The 23,051-nt window shown below is 33.8% G+C and overlaps 1 protein-coding gene across 4 annotated transcripts; it reads right to left on the reverse strand.

The window, feature by feature from the left end:
- Positions 1-5,201: 5,201 nt before the first annotated feature.
- Positions 5,202-12,546, reverse strand: LOC18103250 (uncharacterized). 4 transcript variants are annotated; one of them, XM_006377551.3, is made up of 11 exons: positions 12,319-12,546; positions 11,984-12,157; positions 11,834-11,892; positions 11,688-11,753; positions 11,410-11,517; positions 10,804-10,870; positions 9,772-9,856; positions 8,395-8,555; positions 7,071-7,172; positions 6,369-6,591; positions 5,202-5,639 (listed from the first exon to the last, which is right to left on the reverse strand). In XM_006377551.3, the coding sequence occupies exons 1-11, from the start codon at positions 12,355-12,357 to the stop codon at positions 5,506-5,508; spliced, it is 1,218 nt and encodes a 405-aa protein (XP_006377613.1). In that variant the 5' UTR covers positions 12,358-12,546; the 3' UTR covers positions 5,202-5,505. The 4 variants fall into 4 exon arrangements, with proteins under 4 accessions (XP_006377613.1, XP_024467519.1, XP_024467520.1 ...); XM_024611751.2 differs by having other exon boundaries at positions 11,834-11,887; positions 11,984-12,130; positions 12,319-12,545; XM_024611752.2 differs by having other exon boundaries at positions 11,834-11,887; positions 12,319-12,545.
- Positions 12,547-23,051: the final 10,505 nt, after the last annotated feature.

A 23,051-nucleotide genomic window follows, 5' to 3' on the forward strand; every position in this document is an offset into this window, starting at 1 on the left:
GGGTGTGCACAGGACTGAGACAGCCACTTGGTGGTGGAGGTTCGATGGTAGGGTCATTAAAAGGAACAAGGGGAGACAAAGACCAAGGTGTTGAAGAAGAGACAGATAAGTCTGGTGGTGTTGGAGCACGTGGGTCTGAGGATGGGGATGATACGGCCGATTGTGGAGAATTTATAGGGGCTAGTTGTGGAGAGCTAGGGTCAACGGGAAAAGATGGAGAGGAAGTTGACCTAGAGGTAGAGCGGGCTGATTCTTGGGAATTGTCAGCAGTAATGGACTGAGCTGGTGGACTAGGAAGAAAGCCCACGGGGACTACAGCAAGATCTGAGAGCTGAACAGACTTAGAAACAACAACATAATAGAGTTGGTCTTCATGAAAAATGACATGGCGAGAAACGTAGAGCCGACCTGTAGGAGGATGGAGGCAACGGTAACCATAATGGCGATCACTGTAGCCAACAAAAACACACTGAAGAGAACGACATTGTAATTTGTTAGTTACATCATCTCCAAGTTATGGGTAACAAATACATCCAAAAACACAAAGGAATGTGTAATTCGGGGAAATGCCAAATAATAACTTATAGGGGGAAGTCCCTTGAAGAATAAGGGTTGGAAGTTGATTAATCAAAGAAACAGTCATACAAAATGCTTCGACCCATAGATTATGAGGCATGTGAGCAGTGTGTAAGAGAGTGCGACCCATATCAGCAATATGACGATGTTTTCGCTCTGCTAACCCATTCTGTTGGGGTGTATGAGGACAAGAAAAACGATGTACAATGCCATTAGTAGCACAAAACTGTTTAAATTGCAGGTTATCATATTCCTTCCCCTATTACTTTGAAATTATTTGATAGACAAAGAGAATCGAGTTTTAACATACATAGCAAAAGTAGAAAAATGACCAAAAACTTCGGATTTGAGACGCATAGGGAAAATCCATGAATAACGAGTGTAATCATCTGTAAACAAGATATAATATCGATATCCAGAAACAGAAACAACAGGAGACATCCACATATCTGAATGGATTAAAGCAAATGGCTCAGTAGAACAATGGTCATGAGATGAAAAGGAAAGTCTGATTGATTTAGCTAACGCACAAGGCTACAAGGGGAATTTGATAGGCGAGAAAAAGAACCTAATAAAGAGCGATAGACAAGTGTGCGAAGAACTTTATTAGAGGGATGACCAAGACGACGATGCCAGAAAAAGGATGATGCAAGGCTAGAAGAAAAAGCTTGCTTGGAACTGGACGATAGCGTTGGAAAGATAGGATAAAGATCATTTTTACATAGGCCCTGAAAGAGAACAACACCACGTTGTAAGTCACGAATTTGATATCCCCAAGGGAAGAAGGTAATACTAACATTAAAATCACGAGTAAATTGAGCGACAGATAAAAGATTTTTATGAAGAGAAGGAACATGAAGAACATCAGAGAGGAGGAAGACAAAGGGACCAAAAGAAAAGGAAAGGTTACCAGAATGAGTGATGGGGAGAGTGTCACCATTACCAACAACAACCTGATCAAAAGCTGCATATGGAGTGCCAGAGTGAAATTTCTGCACATCATGGGTCATGTGATTGGTGGCACCAGAGTCCAAATACTAGTTAGGGTCTGAAAAGGACGTAACATGCATGCCAGCGAAAGCACGAGGATAAGGGCACTTGGCTCAAACATGACCAAATTATTGGCAATTCCAGCATTGAATTGACTGGCGAGAGGGTGAAAGACCTAAAAGACCTTGAGAGAATAAGGAAAGACGTGGAGCACGGTGGGAAGGCTGGCCCGGGCCAGAGGAAAGGCAAACTTGAGATGCACCACCAAAGGGACGAGAGGGTTGGTCACGCAGGCACGGGTGACGGGGGCCACGGTAGAAGCAAGCAACAAAAAAAGTGGCAGGGGAAGCCACAAGAGCCATCTGAGCTGCTAAGGCCTGTTTCCCTTCAAAAGCAAGAAGACGAGTTCGGAGGTCCAAGAAGGATGGAAGTGGTGGAAAGTTCAAAATTAGCATCACAATCATTTGGTAGTCAAGACCCAGACCACGAAGCACATAAGTAACCAGATCGGAGTTGGATACATGTTCGTGGATCGTAGTGAGTTCATCAGCCAAACTCTTGGCCTGAGCAAGGTATTCAGAGATGGATTTGGAACCTTTAGTAATAGAGAAGAGGCGAAATTTTAGCTGGGCAGAATTGGCAAGGGATTGCTATGAGAAATTTTATTGGAGACAATCCCAAATGTCCTTCGAGGTAGAGAACCCAATAACTTGTGAAAGAACACTTTCAGACAGTGTAGCACGAAGAATACTAATCAGGCTTTGGTCAGTTTGAAACCAAGAGACATAGTCAGGATTGGCCAACGACGAAGTAGAGGACTCAGACTTATTAGAAGGAAAAAGCATAGGGAAGGGGCAAGGATGAGAGCCGTCAATAAAACACCAAAAATTATGGCCTAGTAAGAAAGGTTAATAAACCATTCGTTACTGATCATAATTACAATAACTGCCTAACAATAAGAATAAGAAAGGTATCTCTTTAATAAAAACCTTTTTTATCTTATCATTGCCCTCCAATTTTTTTTATTTTTTATCAGAATATTTGGTTTTTTAGATAACATCCTATCATAATCATAAAAGCAAGCTTTCATTATAAAAAAAAAATATTCTGATAATTTTGGCATGAATGTATTAAAAAAATATAAGAATAATACACCGATAATGCATTGTCATAGGAAATGTTTTGGCAATGTTACCAAACTTGGTGTGGCTCGGCGGGTTAGTTTGGAAATCTCTTTACTAGCCTCTTATCTAGTTTATGTTTAAAATTAAAACAGATGGGAGCTAATCTGATGTGACCCAGTTAATCTAACAAGTCCAAACATAATCTGTTCAAAACCTAATTTGACTTAAAAAACAAAATGTTTCTCAATATATATATAAGATCAACTTGGGTTAACTCACCAGGCTCACAACCTGTATCATAGATCCAATTGGATTTAATAACTTTATTTTTTGAATTTAATTTTTTATTTAATCATATAATAATAAAAATAGACATGCGTATAAAAGTCAACAAATAAAATTTAATAAAAAAACATTATATAGGGTTGCAAAAAAAGAACATTTGTTAATATTATAAAAGAAATCTTATAATTTTATTAGTAAACAAAGTAAAAAAAATGAATGGTACTTAATTAAATAATATCCAAAATAAATTTTAATTTATTTATTTTAATGAATCATAACTAAAACTGAAGAAAAAAACACAAAGGCTAAAAAAGGGTAGCACCTAGGCTTGAGTAGGCAAGTGTTATTGGCCTATGAAAAAGAAGGTCAGCCAAAGGAGCTTGTAAGAGAAGCCTATGTACCTGTCCATTGTTTCTTCTTTTTTTAAAACGTGTATATATATATATTTGTCTATTCTTGTTTTTTTAAAACATGTTGTCCACTCATTTTTTTTCTTAAAAAAAAATAGAGAGCATACAATGTGCTGTATCTAGTTGCAGAAGATGCATCATCCATTTGTTTTGCTTTGGTCACCTTAGATGGCTTAAAAATTAGGCTATAACATTTTTGTTCAAAATACCTATTTTAACTTCTTTTTTTAACTGAAAACACATAAAAAACACAATATGAACAACTTATTCAATAACTCTATATCTAATCTTAAAACAACTTATAAATGATTGAAAAAATAAAAATATCAACCCAAATGAAAAAAATTCTCAAGCCTCAATTTAATTTTCTAGCAATATAAAGGTTTAAAGGAACTCTTTTAATCAAATGAAATACCAATATAAAATCGATTTTTTTTAGTTTGTGGAATGTGGATAACCACCAACTTTTTTATAGTTCTCTTGTTTTCCAGTAACTCTCTCCTCTTCTAAACTCTAAGATTGAAATATAAATAAGATAAAGTTTTGAATCACAACGTAAAAATCTCAAACTAAAAGAATCAAAAACAAAAAATAAAACAAAATGTTGGGGATCAAAATTTGTAAAACCACTCCTCATGAATGGTAAAAAATAAAGAAAAAGAAGCTTGCATTTTTTCTTTAGTGTCAAATTTGGTTACATAAGTAAATAATCAAGTTTAATTTTTATCCAATACAATATGAAAAAATAAAATTAAAAAAATATTTATAGACAGTAGTAAAAAACATTGTAATAATACACAGTATTAAGTATATATGCACAATGCTTTACAAAGTGTTTCCACAACACTTTTAATTTTTCTTGTAATTTTAACTATAATTGTAATGTTTGAAGCTTTACTAAAAAGAACCTTAAGTGAAAATTCTTTATCAAAGAGAAATACACATTTTTTTCAGAAAAAATCATAGATCTTGTTGGTTGGGACCCGGTTGATAGAAATGCCCTTAGCGAACTGAATGGTATTATTGAGGAACTCCGCACTTTTCACTGGGCTTTCAACAAAAAGGTGAAGATCTTTCTTCCTCTCGTGCCGTTTTTAAGCAATTGATATCATGCATGTTCTGCTTGAGTGTCTTGAGACCATGGCGAAATGACATTTTGAAAACCTTGCAGCCAGTGATATGAGCACCCCAACTGTTGTCATCTTTAAATGCAAAATACTTTAAATATATAAAATTTTAATTGATATTAATGTTTAGAATCATAATATCTAATTATATATGATGATTCTAACCCCAACATTAATTAAATATCACGATTCTAAATCATAATATCTAGAAAGTGTGTTATTTTACCGAAAAAAGAAATTCTACTGTGTTAATTTGCAATTTCTTTTCATTTTATATGTTAATTATCCAATTTATCCAAAATTTTCCATGAAAAAAAGCTAATCCATGCTAATTTGCCTCATCAATCGGTATCATGTCAGATCTATCCCATCAAAATAGAAGCAAGTTCCACCCCTAGTAAAAGCGAGTGGCTCCAATTATGCCATTCTATATATTGCTAGTTTACATTGGCAAATTACCATGAATATTGTCCGAGACCAAATCATGAAGCATTGGAGAAATCTTTCTTCTCAATGGGGCTAGTCCATTTTCATTATATCCTAAAGCTGAGGATTAAACCTCTCCTTTACGATCTACTTCGGAAAAAAGAAAGAAGGATGCTTTAAACATCCAAAGCTGCAGGAGAAGTGAGTAGCATGACTTTGCTTCCTGCAGTTTGATGATAAACTTTTCTATGTACCCCTGATAATTGACAAAAAAAAACTTCTGCAGAGTAAAACTCAGATTCGTCAACAAAAACCAAACCTCTACGAAACTACAATATCACAGAAGCATCAGCATCTGCTCATGTAAATCCAAATGCTGCTTGCAACATTGTTTATTGAACAATTTGGAAGTTATTGAAATCAATTACTTAAATAATAATTACCCCTGATAAAAACTGCTATCTCCTGACAACAAAATTTTTGCAGTATTGATATACTGTGAGGATACAAGAAATCCAGAAACATTACAGGTAGCCCATTTAGAAGGATAATTGACATTGTATGCCTTCATTGGAGTATCTGACTGCCGTAATCAGAATTGAATTTCTCATGGCGATGGGCGTGAAGATGAGCAGATGGCCTTGTGTTCTTCAAAGCTGTCTCTATATCCTCAGATCTGAGCGGCCCAACTTTTGGCAACTCTGCAGGCTCACAACATTCAGTCCAAGTATGATGAAAAACTAATTGCACATACACATTGACCAAGCAAAAATGTGATTAAGACAGTATAGGAAGTGCTCTCTTCAATAAAGGTGGCTGAAAATGTTGTGCTATGGAACCAAATAAGAACAAGATAAGGTGTTCGTATCAGCCACGGTAATATCAAGGAAAGAAAAACCAAAAGGAGCAACTGAACATTTCTGTATACAGAATTAAGGTGTCAATTCATTTCGCTCATCACTCTCTTCCTTCCTGGGAAACTGGTATGGATGAGAATGCATAGGTTACCTAGTACTAAGAATCAAAAAAGGAAAACAAAAAAGAGTTGACCACATCCCTTTTTCTAAGTGTTGGACTTAACCTTCATGGAAAAGATATGTTACTATGAGAATATCACTAGAACTCCATACAGACTTGCCAAAGAAAAGACACCTTAACTTTCCATCTCAACTCACCTTTAAGGCAGACATGCTTCACAAAGATAGCAGACAGCGAAGGTTGATAGCATCATAAGAGATGATTAGAGCGAGCTTATACAGACAGGGATATAGACGGCAGAGGAAGATAAAGGAGGATCTATTTTGGTGAGATGGTCATTCTCAAGAAGGGGGGAGCCCTTGGGATACAAGAATAATCTCATAGTTACTTTCCATTTATTAGAAGCATTTTCTGGATTTCCCTCAAGAAAATGTATGATAGAAGTCACTTACCATCATCAGGCACTATTTCCTCTCTGTCTTCAAGGAGTGTCATTAAGCGTCTCAATGGTTGCATGGCAGCCTCTTTGCATAATAGCCGGATATCTGAACCAGAAAATCCTTCTGTTCTTTCCACTAATAAATCATAAGGAAGCATGTCCTCATCAGGCTGTGATGGGAGAAGTTCTTCAAACATGGTTCTTCTAGCTTCTGGTTCTGGAAGGGGTACAAGAATCTTTGGTTTTACATGGTCAACAGAAAACTATTTGAATGATACACAAAGCATTAGCAACATGTTTTGCTCCCTTGTTTAATATCGTGACACTGACATCAGACAAAAAAGTTCAACAGCTAAATAACAAGAACAAGAGGAAAAAGGTTACTGGTGGCAATGTCCACCAAACATAGCATGATTTAAACTATAATTTAGCAGGCTAAGACTGTAAAAAAAAAGTTCCAAAAGGTGGAGGTGCTAATAAAATGTAAAGACTGCAAAATATCTCTTGTTTTGCACTAGAATTGCCCAAATCTTTTAAACCAAGAACAGAAGTGCAACCTTCCACTTTAAATTGAAGGATGAGCATCTCTCATCTGACAAGAGCACAATATCATTAAGTATGGCCTTAAATAACTCGCTATCCAAAAATAGTTTAGATCTAACTCTGCTCACTATCTAGTAAGCTTAGCACTTTAGCAGAAAACATCAAAGGATACTCGCTTCTCAAGACGCCGGAGCATGGCCGCATCCAATTCCCAAGGGAGATTAGTCGCCGCCAAAACAAAAACAAGCTCCTTTGTGCGAGTCAAACCATCCATCTGCAATCTAATCAAATGGATCAATTTATGCCAAAAAGCTGAAGAAATTATAAATCATTTCATTTCCGAATTGAGATATAAATTATGCGCATAATTTGAAATGACATGCAATGGAACTAGTGAAATGCTGTAATGTCAAATGTGGCACCTGACCATATCCATCAGGAAAATACCAGTAAATATGATTAAGTATCAGGAGAATCAGAACAATGGTAGGGGAACTAATGCATGACAAAACCACCATGAAATGACATTAACAATAATACTGGTGCCAGTGCTTGGAACTGGAGTACGAGAGTGCTCAACACAGAGAATAAAGGCATTGAACTTCATTCATTAACTATAGTTGATGCTACTAAAATAGTGTTGCCTAAACAGAGAACAAAAATATTCCATGAATTTGCTATGGCATGTATGTACTCGTTGGGCAAACACTCTGCAGTGCCTGTTAGAAGAAACAACACATCAGTAAATGATATGCATGATCTTTCCAAGGAAAACTCCAAAAGATGTATACAAATATAAATACAAACAATGGATAATGAACAAAAGTATTAAGTGGCTCGGACCACTTGCACTTCAGTGATCAAGGTTGAAGTTTTTGCACTTCAATGTCATATGTTTGGCACCATAAGCAGAAGTGATTACAATTCAGTTGAACTCATGACATGGCATAGAAAATCAAGACTGGCTCTGCTTTCCCACCATAAGCAAACAGCAGAAGATATTAGCATCACTAGAATGAGGAAAAATCCTAATTGGGAGACCATAAACATGCAAGCTACACTAAAAAAGAAACCATAATGGAGAGAAGTCGACACATTGACAGTAAGAGAAAGCAAGCCCCGAATTAAAATTTTATGCCATGCCAAAAATATGATGCAAGTACAACAGCACCTTCTGATGGATGAAAATGCAAGATATTCAAGTGCAAAAATTCACCGAAGTGTAAATTGACTCGAGTTAGTTTTTGCATTTTCACCTGTTTTTAAGGAGTACAACCTGAAATTACAATTATGTTGGACCACTTTAGTTGAGAATAAATGTGATCATAAGTGACAGATGATTGTCTTAACAGGAGTGGAAGAAAATATTTTTGCACTTAACAGTATATTGATTGGAAACATAAATGCACAAGCACACACATAGAGGCGTACATACACTTGCATGCATGTGCAGATGCGAATGTACAAACAAAATGGTTTAAGGAAACAAACATCACCTGTATGAGCAGTTCAGTCTTCAAACGCCTACTTGCTTCATGCTCACTGCTAGCTTCACCACGTTGACTGATAATAGCATCAATTTCATCAAGAAATATAGTTGATGGTGCGTGATGCCTAGCAAGCTCAAATAAAACCTTTATTAATTTCTCTGAATCACCTGCCGCATGCACAAACTTTGAGTCAGATTCACTTTCAGTACCATGACAGGGAATGGTTTTGCAAAACAGGGGAAAAGGCCTATACTTTATATTAAAAAAAAATTCTATTCCCTTCTTTCCCTCAAACATTTGTTGATTGATGACAAGAAGAACAATGGTACAAGAACAGAATAATGGTGGCAGTTGGCCTCACTTCAATATGATGTAGAATTACAACAAAATGGAAATAGGAAAATTTAGGTATTTTTGCATGGAGAAAACCTAGGTCAGAAAATAAAGACCCTTCAAATAAGACAACAATTTGGCTTTGTTATCTGCCACCATCATATCATAAAAGTTAGAAAACTTTATGTGAATTTCTTAATTCAAATCCATTGTGTGGCTTTTATACATGAGTTTCTAACTTCCTACTTATCCTATCACCTGGATTTTTTCTTTTGTTTTCAATTTTTTTTTTTTTTTGGTTAATTAGTTTCCAATGACCATTTGTTCTAACAACATGCAGGAGTTGAGAAAGAAAAGCACACCATATAGAACAGAAATTCATTAAATTCACCATAAAACAGTTCACAAACTGTTTCATAATTCATAGGATATGAAGGCTGAGAATCCATAATGTCTTTGCAAGTTCGCAACTTTATTTAGTTTGGTGACTTAATCAGCCCTTCACCACAAACTAGCAACTCTTCCCCCTTATCATGTCAATAATAAAATCAGTATTGCTAATCAAAACAATTCTTCAAGCCAAAGGATAACCAATCCAAAACATGGCGATGGCTGTTTAATATATAGTTGACACCTGCAGGGAAATAGAGATGGTATGCAACTGCTGAACAATAAGCCTGAATTCCCTAAGATGCTGAAGCCCAAAAATTTCCCATAGCTGTAACAATTTATCACAACAAATATCCATTCATGATAGAAGAGATCATCCTTCCATCACTCAGAAAACCCCAATTAAGTAAAGCAGATTGCTCAACCAAACAGATATTGCATAAAATGACAAGAATAACATTGCTCAACAAAACAGGTATTGCATAACACGACAAGAATAACATCCACTCAAACATAGATATTATTTATCCTCTTAGGCCTAGAAACCCGTATCATCACAAATCACATCAAAAGAAAGTCAGTCATGCTTTATTTCTCCATACTAAGTACTTGATATATTTTATATTCTAAACATGATCTTAGAAAAGTTCCCAAACATACCCCGCCATTTGCTAACCACTGAAGATGCTGAGATATTGAAAAATGTGGTTTTGCACTCTGTAGCAACAGCCTTTGCGAGCATTGTCTGAAACATAGATATCAAAAGTTACATAGCAATAAAAATTTCACTAGAAGAAAGCAAGCTCAAAAAACAGCAAGATATGGCAAACCATTTTTTTTATTAATCTAGAACTTTTCTCCTGTAATCATTGAGAGAAACTCTTAAACATACCATTGGGCAGAATACAACATTTCAATTCCAAAGACAACTTTTGACAAACACATTTCCATGGACATGTAATAGCATACAACAAGATGAGTTCATAAGAGAGGCTGCATGGTGGTTGCGGAGGGAGGAGCACCATTGCAGCACGGTCATATAAAGTACATGCAATGGAAATCCAAAACATGCTTCTCGTGCATGACCTCTTGGCCTTATCATATGGGGCACTTTGCCTCTAGTCAATGGGAGACCTGCATGCTATTGCCTATTATACTTTTGTTCACGTAATTAATGATCCCCAATTCCTTTCCTAGATTCTTTTGATGCCACAAAAATAATTGCTCTGAATACAGTAGGATACCAGTCATAGAAAATAACAGGTGCAACCACATACATGCCAAATGCCAACTTTTATCCAATATGGTATCTCCTTGACTTTCAGGTGAATGACAGAAAAGGACAGTCTCTTTCCAATCATTCACAGTTTTCCAACCAAAAAAAGAAAGAAAAGGAAGGATTGTTTTGCTGCACCCAAATCATTACAGTTTACATCCCACGCTAAACTTTGAATACGGGGAAAAGAATCTTACAAAAGTAATCCAAGTTTCAATATAGTTATCTGATTAACATCCTTGTATGAAAAAACCTCAACCCAACACCCACCAACACACAAAAAAAAAAACATAAAGAAAATATGTACATCTCTAAAAATGTTCAAGACACAAGTTCTTTTAGGGACGGGAAAAAATTGTATAACGGAAATAAAAGATAAAATAACACTAGTAACAATGAATACAATGTTCACAAACCTTCCCTGTCCCTGGAGGGCCAAAAAGAAGAATGCCTTTCCATGGCGACAGAAGACCAGTGAAATATCTGTAAAAGGCAGGATCAGGTTAACTGTGAAAAGAAAACTTCATAGACCTAAATGCAGCAATTTCTGAGTGCAAAGAGCACCATAGCAGTAAAGCACATTGATGTAAAGTTAACAAATACACGTTTCTGTGATGGAACTCTGCCAAACAGGCAGACACATTAAAACAGATGCATCATAAGCATGATTAAAGGTGGCCAGCAAAATTCCTTAATTCTCAAGATCATCAAAATCATAATCTTACAGCATGTTAAAGAAAACTTTTCATAACTAAATAATCCAGTCAGTCTTTGAATGAAGTAACTTTAGCAATAGCTCAGACCTCGGTGCTTTTCTATATCAATCTTCAAAAACAGAGAGGAAAAAGAAAACCTTTCCAACAAAATTGTCAAGACATGCTCCACGTTTAAGAAGGAAACTTTTCAAATTTGTTTCCTACATTTAACATGGAATATGCAAATTCATCATAAAAGAAGGGGATTTAAAATAAATGTGTGCGTTAAGATAATGAAGTAAACAAGTTTATATTAACATGACCCACTTGGGATATTTTATCGGCATGACTACAGCTTCTTTCAGTAAACGTTTTGCATTCTCTAACCCCTTAATGCTTTCCCACTTCACATTTGGACTGCCGCGAATGATATCCCTGTACATAATAAATCAATATTCATCGTCAAAACATTCAGAGCAGTTAAGTCAAAATGTAAAATCCCCGGGAACTTGGACGATACAAATATGACATCGAACAACAATCCAAAGCAACAGTTTCAACAGGTAATCCATTGGGTGCAAAAATCTGTTCAGATTACCAATTACCTGCATAAACTCTCTGCTAAAGCGCGTGTTTCAGAAGAATCAAAAGCAGGAATCAAAGGCTTCTGACTGGAAAACGAAAAACAAAAATCAGCGGATTCTCAGAGCAAAAAGCTGTTATCTTGCATGCAAAATAATACTTCACTTACGGTATTTCATTAATTCCATTAGGCAAAACTCCGTTGGAGTGCAATGTTGAGCTCCTATCCTGACATCAAATTACAACAAATTCATTTTTCACATTGCAAAAATAGCGAAGAAGAAGAAGTAACAAAGGCAGAGAAAAGTAGAAGCCATACTTGGTTTCTATACTGCTCATAAACGGCCATATCAGATAGGTTCTTGACATGACCATTCCCATTCGATGCTACTGCTGTTGTTTGACCGTTTTGCTGCGACTCCGATGATGTTTGTGCTGTTGCTGCAGCCACCTTCTTTCTCCCAAACTTATCATCATAAAATATTTTAAAATCCTAAATACACACATTGGTAACTTAAATAAACAAAAAATAAATGAGTTTTTTTAAGATCAAATTTTTGCAACTTTGAAATTAATTTGATCTGAAATAGCGATGTTAAAAAAAAGAGTAGACTTCAATAGAAATGGGAAGAAAGCGAAGGTGGAGGAGGGTACCTGAAAAGACCAGCGAGTGAGAGAAGGTTCATCGGCCATTACTTATTTACTTACTGATGAGAAACACCAGAGGGAGAAGGAGAGGGAGAGGGATCTGTGTAACAAAAAGATATATTCTTCTCTGCAGGCTCTGGAAGTTGGAGTTTAATCTGTACTTGTCTGTCTGTCCCACTCTATTTAAATTACTGATGAAGACCAAGAAATCGCATGTGCTTAAATTTGGGAAATGAATCCTTTCTTTTTTTGGGCAAACTTATCGATAGATTAATTTTGAATAATTTAAAATATTGATTTTTTAAAATTTAAAGAAAATTAAAAGGTTGTAATTTTATAAAATAAAAATCAAACATGTATAATTTTGAAAAAAAATCAATTATGGTGATTAAAAAAAATTAAATCAAATCTAATCAGCTCAACTAATTCAACCCTACCTAATTTATTTTAAAATTTAATTTAAATTAAATCTTGAATAAATTTATTAGTGAGTTAACTCACCAAGTAAAATTGAGTTTAATAATAGTGATTTTTACTTGGTTATTATTTAATATTTCAATAAAAAAAATCGGACAAATAGATTTTGCCAACAAGGTGTGTCATTTAAATGAGCTGTCACTTTTCTAACACTACTTGCTATATTCATCAACCCCCCAAATAGTTTTTTTTTATCACAATTGGGTCTTTAAAGTTTCATAAATTCTCCAATCAGTCTTTCTATCTGTTTTCATTCATGAAATCTATACAAATTGTCGAATTATTTTCTTTCTTTTTTTGAAAATCTCAGAATTTATTCTTTTTGTGTGAATTTAGTGAATCAACTCTTTAAAAAAATTAACTCAATTTATCCTTTATTTGTGGTGTTTTTTAATTCAATTCTATTAGACTTAATCGTGAAATAATAAGGTCTCTATGTGAAAAATTCCTCAGTGTTTGCTTATGATTTAGTTCAAAATTAGGTTTAAGGTTAAATGAGTGAACTTCACGAAGTTTTTTTTTTTTTTTTTTTTGTCAAATTAGCTTGTTTATCAAATTGAGACCAATGCAAAAGCGAAATTTTTTTTTTTAATCCAAACGCTACTTCATTGTGAGAGAGTTCAAATGAAAAAAAAAAAAAACTAATTTTAAAAGGTTTTGAATACTTTTGGGACTTAATAGAGAGATAAGGATTTAATGGAGATAAAATCCACAATGGGGACTTTTTAAGGTTTTCCACTACCGATCACCTAAAATGAGATAGGAAAGTTGTTTTACCCCTTTTATATGTATATGAATTTGAATTTTGTTGCAAAGCGAAATTGTCATCAAGTTTAGAAAGAGGTTGGAATTGTATTTTTTAAAATTTTAAATTTTTTTTATTTAAAATTAATTTTTTTATGTTTATATATCGTTTTCATGTCTTGATATCAAAAATAATTTTTAAAAAATAAAAAAATTTATTTTAATATATTTCCGAATAAAAAGCACTTTCAACCATAATCGCTACCGTATTTTCAAATATCCCTTTCTAAGTAATTTTTTATTTTAATTGTACATAAAAATAAGAATAGTCTTCACTCATGACTCTTTCATTCCGTGTAAAATATGTTTAATTTTACCATGCTTTAATTAAAGTAATTATATTTTTTTTCTTACACAAAAGCTAATGCATAATTGCTACACAAGTTTTTTTTTTTTTGTACTAAATGATATAGCAGCAAATGTTAGAAATTTCATCTATTATACGTCAAATATAATTGAGATTTTTTTTTAAAATGTACCAAATAATTGATAGTATTAAAAATAATTAGTTATTAAGTTCTTATTCAATTACAAAAGAACTTAAACATTTTGAATTTGAAGAAAATGACTTTTTAGCCTAAAAAATATGCTAATATAATTAAATTCTTAGCTCATAATTTATTTGCTAAATTCAGAAACATTTTTTAATTTGATGACCTGTATTGATTAAAAGAGAGTATGTTTGGTCATTTTTTTTAATCACATAAAAAATGTAACATCTCCAACTTTCTGGTATAAATTTTTTATAATAAATCTGCAAGTAGTACAATTTTTTTTATCAACAAAACAATTGACCAGCTTATATAAGATCTTACTTTTAAAACTTGATTGATTTCTATCTTTAGGTATTACATCAAATTAACATTATTTCTTTTGAAACTTTAACAGAGTTTTCTTTATATTTTAGACATTCCAAGTATAGACATCAATCAAGTTAAATCAATAACACTTCTAAACCATGTGTTCATACAAACCCATCATCTATTTCTAATCCAATCATTCTGGAGGTTAAACTCACTATATATTATTCCTTTCATTATATCTCATCAATTCATAATACCACTAAAAACTATTAATATTCACATTATCAATAATTATTAATATAATAAAGTCCACTTCTACGTTATACAAAATAAACTAGTTACATTGTTTCTACACAAAATGCAATATTACAACTTTCATTTTACAAGTTTTGGGAAATTAATTACATAACAAAATAATATATAATTAAAACCCAAAAAGCTAGATTATACATCATGTTAATTCATATTTCCTAAATCTAATCCAAAATAGCAATTATTAGCTATTTGTGAGGAGCCTATAAATCTCCTGAAATGTAACAAAAACTAATAACATTATTTAAGTTTCAAGTTATAAATTGTCAAAACATTAATAGTTTTCATCTAAACGATACTTTATTTCACTCTTATAATCATATGATCTTCTCATTTTGTTTACTTTCTCATTTTCCAAACAATCTCTTGAGGTTCACTACAAATCTAGTCATTCTAGTATTCCTGTTTGGAAACCAACACTTCAATATTCTTTCTTTATCACCAATTACTCTGGTAATCCATTTTGGATACCCATTAATTTGGACAACCCATCTTGGTTCTCAAATATTTTAGCATTCCTATTCGAAAGCCAATAATCCGGTCAATCCATCTTTGTTGCCAATTTATCTAGCATTTTCATTCGGAAACCAATAATCCGGTCAACTCATCTTGATTACCAATCAATCCAGCATTCTTATTTGAAAGCCAATAATCCGCTCAACCCATCATGGTTCCCAATCAATCTTAACATCATGTATCTCTCTCTTTCTTTGTCTACTAACCATGTCATTGTCCATGCTTTTATAGATCAACTAATTTCCACAATAAAAGTAATGAAGCTTTTAAAGAAGAGTTTCTATAAGGCACCAAGTACCTACTTGCAGCTTGATTATGAGCTTGTAAACCCCGGAAAAAAAAAATAAAGGTTGCTTAAATTGAAAACTAACTACATGAGAAATAAAAGTGAGGAAATTCATGTGTATGGTTAAATAAAAGACAGGAATTTAAAAATTTTTGAATATAATTTTCGGGCGAAATAATTCGAGACATTATAATAAGCCGGTAATGTTGAGGGTTGGATTTAATTGAAGAGAATAATACACTTAAAGGAAATGGGGCCTAAATGCAAATAAGGGAAATTATAGAGTATAAATACTCTCTCCTCACCAAAAATCTGCAGGAACCATAAGGAGAGAAAATATGGAGTTTTATACCCATTCTTAAAAAATAAAGAGAGAGAAACACTAAAACTTTAAGAACCCATCCAAGATTAAGGGTTTATAGATGGGATAAACACTTGTGAGCAAGGGATTAACAAGAAATTGAACAAGAAGAAAAGAAATGAGGGAGTTGAAAATATTCAACTAGTTGAAGATCAAAATCTTAATTCGTACCGAGTAAGGTGTTCTAAACATGATCTTAAAAAATTCATTTCAAATTTGATAATGAATTGATGCCTTGATATTTAATTATTGGTTAGGGTTCTTAGACATGAATTGGGGAAAAAGTGCTTATTGTTAAAATTAAGTTAATTCATGTGTGGTATGTAGTTTATGAAAGTATTGTGTGAAGGGAAGGGGGAGATTAATCTTGATAGACTTGTCTCTCGACTTTCGGTGAGATTTCAGGTAGGAGGATGAGGAAATTAGGATCGGGTTCCTTCATAGAAATTGTAGATTTGGATGTTAGCTAACCAAGGAAATTGGTCTTGCTTAATTTGGAGATGTAGAACTCCAGTTATGGGTTACCAACCGAGACTGAGTCATGACTGATTCTGTAGGGCAGTAGGACTGATGGGTTGATGAGCAATTTTGACTATCTTGGAGGCACAACTGGGTTTTCCTTCCTTTAGAGAACTTGTAGCCTCGTGTCTTAGCTTTCCAATGAGATCAATCTCACTTAAAATAGAGTTCTAGAACTCTAGATATAGTTAAAAATCTAATGAGTGTTCAGACAATAACCGTTGGACAGTAACAGTTCAAACAACAATGGTTGGACAACAACCATTGGATAGTAACAGTTCAAACAACAACGATTGGACAACAACAATTGGACAATAACAGTTCAATGTCTAGATAACAATGGTTGGACAGCAACCGTTGGACATTAACAGTTCAAACAGCAACCGTTGGACAGTAACAATTCAAACAGTAACAGTTCAAACAACAACGGTTGGACAGCAACCGTTGGACAGTAACAGTATAATGTCTAGACAGCAACGGTTGGACAGCAACCATTGGACAGTAACAGTTCAAACAACAACAGTTGGACAGTAACAGTTCAAGTTAGACAGTAACAGTAGACTTTCACGTGAATATTATATGTAAGAATATAAAAGAATTGAGTCATACGAACACTTGTACATTGAGATACTAACTTTGAAAATATACCTGATATATGTATGTTTGTTATTACGAGGAAATGAACATGCATAGAAAGTAACATATGAGTAATGAATGAATATGGATTCTCTATAATATCGGCTTGAAGGAATCATAACCAAAAACTTTCTTGTGATTTAGGAGGAGCAACCAAGATTGGATCTTCTGTTAGGGGAGGTCACGAGACAAACGGAGCAGGTGCGTGATTTTCCCTCCTTTTTGCACTTATACAATTTAAAATTCTTCTGGTGAATGCAATTACAATAAATATTGTGTTCGATGTAAATAAAGTCTAGCGTATTTACAAGATTAGCTTCGGCTAATGGCCAGGAGACGAATTACAAGATTAGCTTCAGCTAATGACATCCATGATAGGATTGCCGGGAGATGAATTACAAGATTAGCTTCGGTTAATGGCATCTGTGATAGGATTGCCGGGAAATGAATCACAAGATTAGACTTTGCAAGGTCACCCGGTTCATACAAGTAAATAAGAGTATTAAAATTAAGAATATGCAAATGAATGTTAATTGGGTTAAAAGATTTACAAGCAAAATATAATTTGTCTGTTATAATTCCTATTGATTAATACTTAAAAGTGCATTTTTATCAAGGTTTTATATCATCATTTTGCACTTGAAGTATCAATAACTCCTTAACTAAAGCATGTTTTATAATAACAAGTCTGATACCATAATATACCTTTAATTTATGGTAAATGTTCATCTTAAATGCAGGCCTATCACATAAATGAAAGGATTGATTAATGAGTTTAAGTACGGAAATTGAAAGGATAAAGAGAGGGCCAAACTTAGAAAAGAGATGCTGGTTCAGTCCAAACTGGAACACTGTTCGATCATTAGGTCATATCTGGAGCTGTAGATCTTCGATTTAGGTCTTCCTTATATGGATGGAAAGCTAAGACATAGGCCTAAAACTTTCATGAGGAGTCCAAGATTTAAAAAAGTCATTTTCAAGTCCAAATTATAGCAACAACGGAGAAGTCCGAATTTGTCCTGCAGCCCAAACACTATTCAGTGTTCAGCCCATATCTCGAGTTCTAGAAGTCCAAATGACCTCAATGTTTTTTTCCTGGAAAGCTGAGACAATTTCCTAGAACTTTTATGATTTAACTCTGTTTAAATTATGACGTTATCAATGACGTTTTTGGCAGACAAGAAGATAAGGATTGTCACCAAGTCAAGATATGGCCACCCACTCAACAATTAATCAACAAATCAATAGTTCTGAATTTTGGCCTATAAAAGGAGGCTTTTGCCATGTATTTAGGCATCTTGGTTTTCAGATCAAGATCATGCTCTTGCTCTCTCTTTATTTTGTAATGCTTAAGTTTTGCTTATATTAATCTCTTGCTTATGCTTTTCATTTCCTTTCCTTGTTTATTTATGCTTCTCTCTTTCATTATGTTTAGCTAAGTTTATCATGTCAAGGTGAAAAGGTTACACTAATGGTGTAAGAATAAGTATAATATAAACTCAACATGGACCTTAATGTTTGATACTAACATGTTTTATATTTGTTATCTTGTTCATTTTTAATACTTTGCTTGTTAAATGGTTAATCTAGATTTATGTTGTATAACTCTTGGTACAATAAATACTTGGTACTTTCATAGCCCAACCGTATGGTATAACCGACACCTGTGCTATGAAAGGAATTTGATTTGTTGTTAACATAAGTTATAATCATGAATGCCTGACAACATTTACAAGTATTAGCATTATTCGAATAAGATAACTAATGTAATCATGTTAACAATTTATAATCCGATTGGAACCTCCTTTGTGTGTGGTTTCCAGTTGAGTAATAAAAAGAGTTTATACTATACTTGATTGAAATACCATTAGTGGATCCTCTAACCTTGACAATTATTTTATCCTTGTTAAATCCTTACATCAATATCACATCTCAAAGCTCTCTTTAACTTCTTCTTGTTGTTGTTGTTGTTGTTGTTGTTGTTGTTGTTGTTGTTGTTTATAATTTATATAGTTAACCTCCCTGTGGTTCGACCCCGGTCTTGCCGGGTTATTTATTACTTCGACACTCTTGCACTTGGGAGAAGACATCAATCTTTTGGTCGTGTCACCTATGAATCCGATGAAAAATTAATACTTCACTCATATACATTACATGAGCAAATATATATTTCTTTTATCAATATAAATGGTATGTTTATTTATGTAACAGGTCCATCAAATATCCAGGGAGATCATTAGTTTAGGACTCTACTTTGTCAAACTTATGTAAATATTTAACTTAAACAAAAGGGAATTAACGCGTTTATGTAGTATGCTTTTGTATAAACCTTGATGTATTTATAAAAGTTCAGCTTAGCATGTAGTACTTTAGTTATCTTGTAATTAACCCTTTTGAAATGTTTAAGAACACTTATTATGTTGTAATGCTTTCTTTGCATGTTAGTATTCCTTTGTCTTTTAAAATTTATGATATGATATGTGGGTTATGTTCATATTGAACTTACTCGTAGGATATATATATATATTATGTGGATTGTATGAGGTGTTGAATTATGATGATTGATATAAGGTCCGGAATTATAGGACCTTGTGATGATGAGTTGATTGAATAAATTGATAGTAGTCGATAATTTGGGATGTCCTAAATACAAATGAAACTCTGTTGAATTTTTGGTAGATTTTTTTAAAAAAAATTACCCTCAAATTAAGAGAATATGTTGGGATCTTTTAACATTGATCAAGTCGTACAACCGGGCTGTTACAGAGCTGCTCTACTAGAACACTGAATCACCCTAATAGTCTCCCCTGCATTGACAAGTTTTTCCATTAATATCATTTTCACATAACAACATACTCCTTATTCATCGTAACATTCATTATAGTTTTATTCAGGTTTTTCATATGTATTTTCAAATCATTTACTACACACAAAAATCAACTAAATTATAAACAATTTCATGATTCCTTTAACTCCTATCAATTTTACACAATTCCATGAAATTTACAATTCTCTATAATTTTGCAATTTCACCATTTTAGACCCAATTATTCAATTACTCAATATTTTATCATTTAAATACTTCAACTCAATCAAAATCATTATTCACATAATCACACACAGATTTATAGCACAATTAATGGACAATATCATAAATGCATAACTTCCCATTTAATTCTCTTTAAGGCCGCCCCTACAGGCTTCTCACCTATCACTTTTCTTCATCATTCTTTCATGATTTCACTCCCTTAACAACCTACATAGGTCACAGAAACTCAATTTATAAGAACCATAATTCATTTTTTTTTTGTCAATTTAGCTTAAAATCACTAAACTCTTATTCAAATTGATACAAAGAGGTTTTGAACACCTACTCGATTGTCGAACGTAATTTGAAAGTTGGCTCGTCAAGACTTTCCCAAGACTTCTATCTTTTCTTCTTCTAAGCACATAGACTACTACTGACTCATAAATCGTTGACGAAAACTGGGTCCTTGCGGACCCATAAATCATCCACAAAACCTAGTTCTACAACTGACGCTAAAATCTTCAGCGCACATAGACTACTTCTACCTAAAAAATCGTTGATGAAATTGAGTTGTTGCCGACCCATAAATCATCAACGGAACCCAGTTCTACGACTGACGCTCAAAGCTTCAGCGCACATAGACAATTACTGACTCGAAAACCGTTAACGAAAACTGCATCACTGTCGACGCAGAAATTGCTTGACCGCTTTTTATGATCGGCTTGTTTTAACTCGCAAGTGCATGAGTGTGCGATGTAGCAATTAACTCGATAAGATCGAGGTCATATCCATAGAGAGCTAGATCTGGAAATTAAGCTAGGTAACAAAAAAAAAAACTCAAAAGAAATTAAATTAACAATAACTTGGTTGAAAATAATTGATGGATTTGTTTTTAAAGATGAAAAAGTGTAACTAGATTTTAAATGACAAGAAAAAGTAAGTCTTGGTCCAAATCAATTTTAATGGTGATGTATTGGTGATTCCTTCAACATATATAAGATAACTCAACCTAATATCAACGATGGTGATATTAGATCGGAAGATATTACAATGAAGTTTAAAAAGATGAAGATTGATTATTGCTTAAGAATAAACAAGTACTTTCATATTAAGTAAGACATTGAATCAAGCAATCTCTATACCAAAACTAAGGTTTGTGCATAAAAATTCAAGATTATAACATTACCTAAATGATTTCTAAAATTTCTTTGCAATAATAAAACATTCATGAAGAAAATGAGAAGATAAACATTAAGATTCATTCATATCTTAAAGAACTCACCTCAACCACCATCATCCTTGATTTGGATCCAAGAAAGAGATTAGCCAATCATGATTATATATAAGAACACTTCAATAAACATGAAATAACTTGAATCAAACTGAAATAATAAGTTTTACAAACTAAAGAACCGAAATCTTCAAAGAAGATCACAACACAATTTCAGTAAAAATTCTAACACAAATCTAACTCTAACTTTGGGCAGAAATTCGACCCTCTTAGAAGCCTCTTTTGGAGATGGCTATTACAGACATATTTATAGGCCATTCTGTTAGCTTTCCAGATAATTAAAGCAAAGCTCATTTGGACATCTTAGTCAAAAGTTATGGGCAAAACACCAAAAGGTGTTTTGGAAAATCAAATCAGGCTAGCTTGGAGAACACTTTGGTGCACGTTTTTCTTCCTCCTTTATGAGCTGTCTCTTTCTTCTTTTTGACCCAAAATAATGTCACAATGTCCCCTCCAGCTTTCCATCCATGTGCTTGCCCTCTTGGATCAATGAATTACCCAAAATAAATCAAATGTTATTTATTGTGTGGACATGTAAGATCATGGATTGTGCTTGGGCTGATTTGGAGGTTGATTTGGGGCTGAACTTAAGCATCAAATAAGGATACAAATGTACCTATTATTTGGGCTAAGATTGACATTGAAACCTTGAGTGTTTGATGGTTGAAGTTTGCACACAACATAAGGCAAGTTTGGGCTTGAAATAGATCATATGATATTCTTTTCTAGAATTGGAATAGAATTGATTTTTGGGGCAAATTTGGAGCACTTATTTGAACCAAGATTTGCTTCAATCTTCAACTAAATTTCTCTTCAATTCTTTGTTCCGAATTCCGACGTTGAATTTTCTGAAATAATTCATTTAAGCTCCAAAAACCTATCGAAACATTAAAAGAAACTTCATTACTAAAAAGCACATCAATTATTATAAAAAACCCAAATAAAAACAATAAATACATATGTAAAATAAGAGACTTAATGATACTTTTGATGCACAATCAGAAATCATCAACGAAACCTAGTTCTACGGTTGACGCTAACATCTTTATCGCTCGTAAACTACTGCTGATTCAAAAATCGTTGACAAAACTTGAGTCGCTACCGACCCAGAAATCATCAACGAAACCTAGTTTTAAGGCGGACGCTCAAATCTTCAGTGCATATAGACAGTTCCCTGACTCAGAAACCGTTGACGAAGTCACTACGACCTAGAAATCATCAACGGAACCCAGTTCTACGGTTGATGCTGAAATCTTCAGCGTATATAAACTACTGCTGACTCAGAAATCGTTGACGAAAACAGAGTCGTTGTCGATAAAGAAATCATCCTCGAAACCTAGTTCTATGGCTGACACTGAAATCTTCAGCGCACCTAGACAACTACTGACTCATAAATTGTTGACAAAACTGAGTCGTTGCCGATGCAAAAATCATCAACGGAAACTAGTTCTATGGCTGACACAAAAATCTTCAACGCACATAGACTACTGCTGACTGAGAAATCCTTCACGACAACTGAGTCGCTGCCGACCAAGATATCATCCTCGAAACCCACTTCTACGGTTGACGGTGAAATCTTGAGTGCACATAGACTACTATTGACTCAGAAATGATTGACGAAAACTGAATCGCTGCCGACGCAGAAATCATCACCGGAACCCAGTTCTACGGCTGACGCTGAAATCTTCACCGCACATAGACTACTG

The sequence above is a fragment of the Populus trichocarpa genome, chromosome 11 (assembly GCF_000002775.5).
Source record: "Populus trichocarpa isolate Nisqually-1 chromosome 11, P.trichocarpa_v4.1, whole genome shotgun sequence".
Taxonomy (NCBI): domain Eukaryota; kingdom Viridiplantae; phylum Streptophyta; class Magnoliopsida; order Malpighiales; family Salicaceae; genus Populus; species Populus trichocarpa.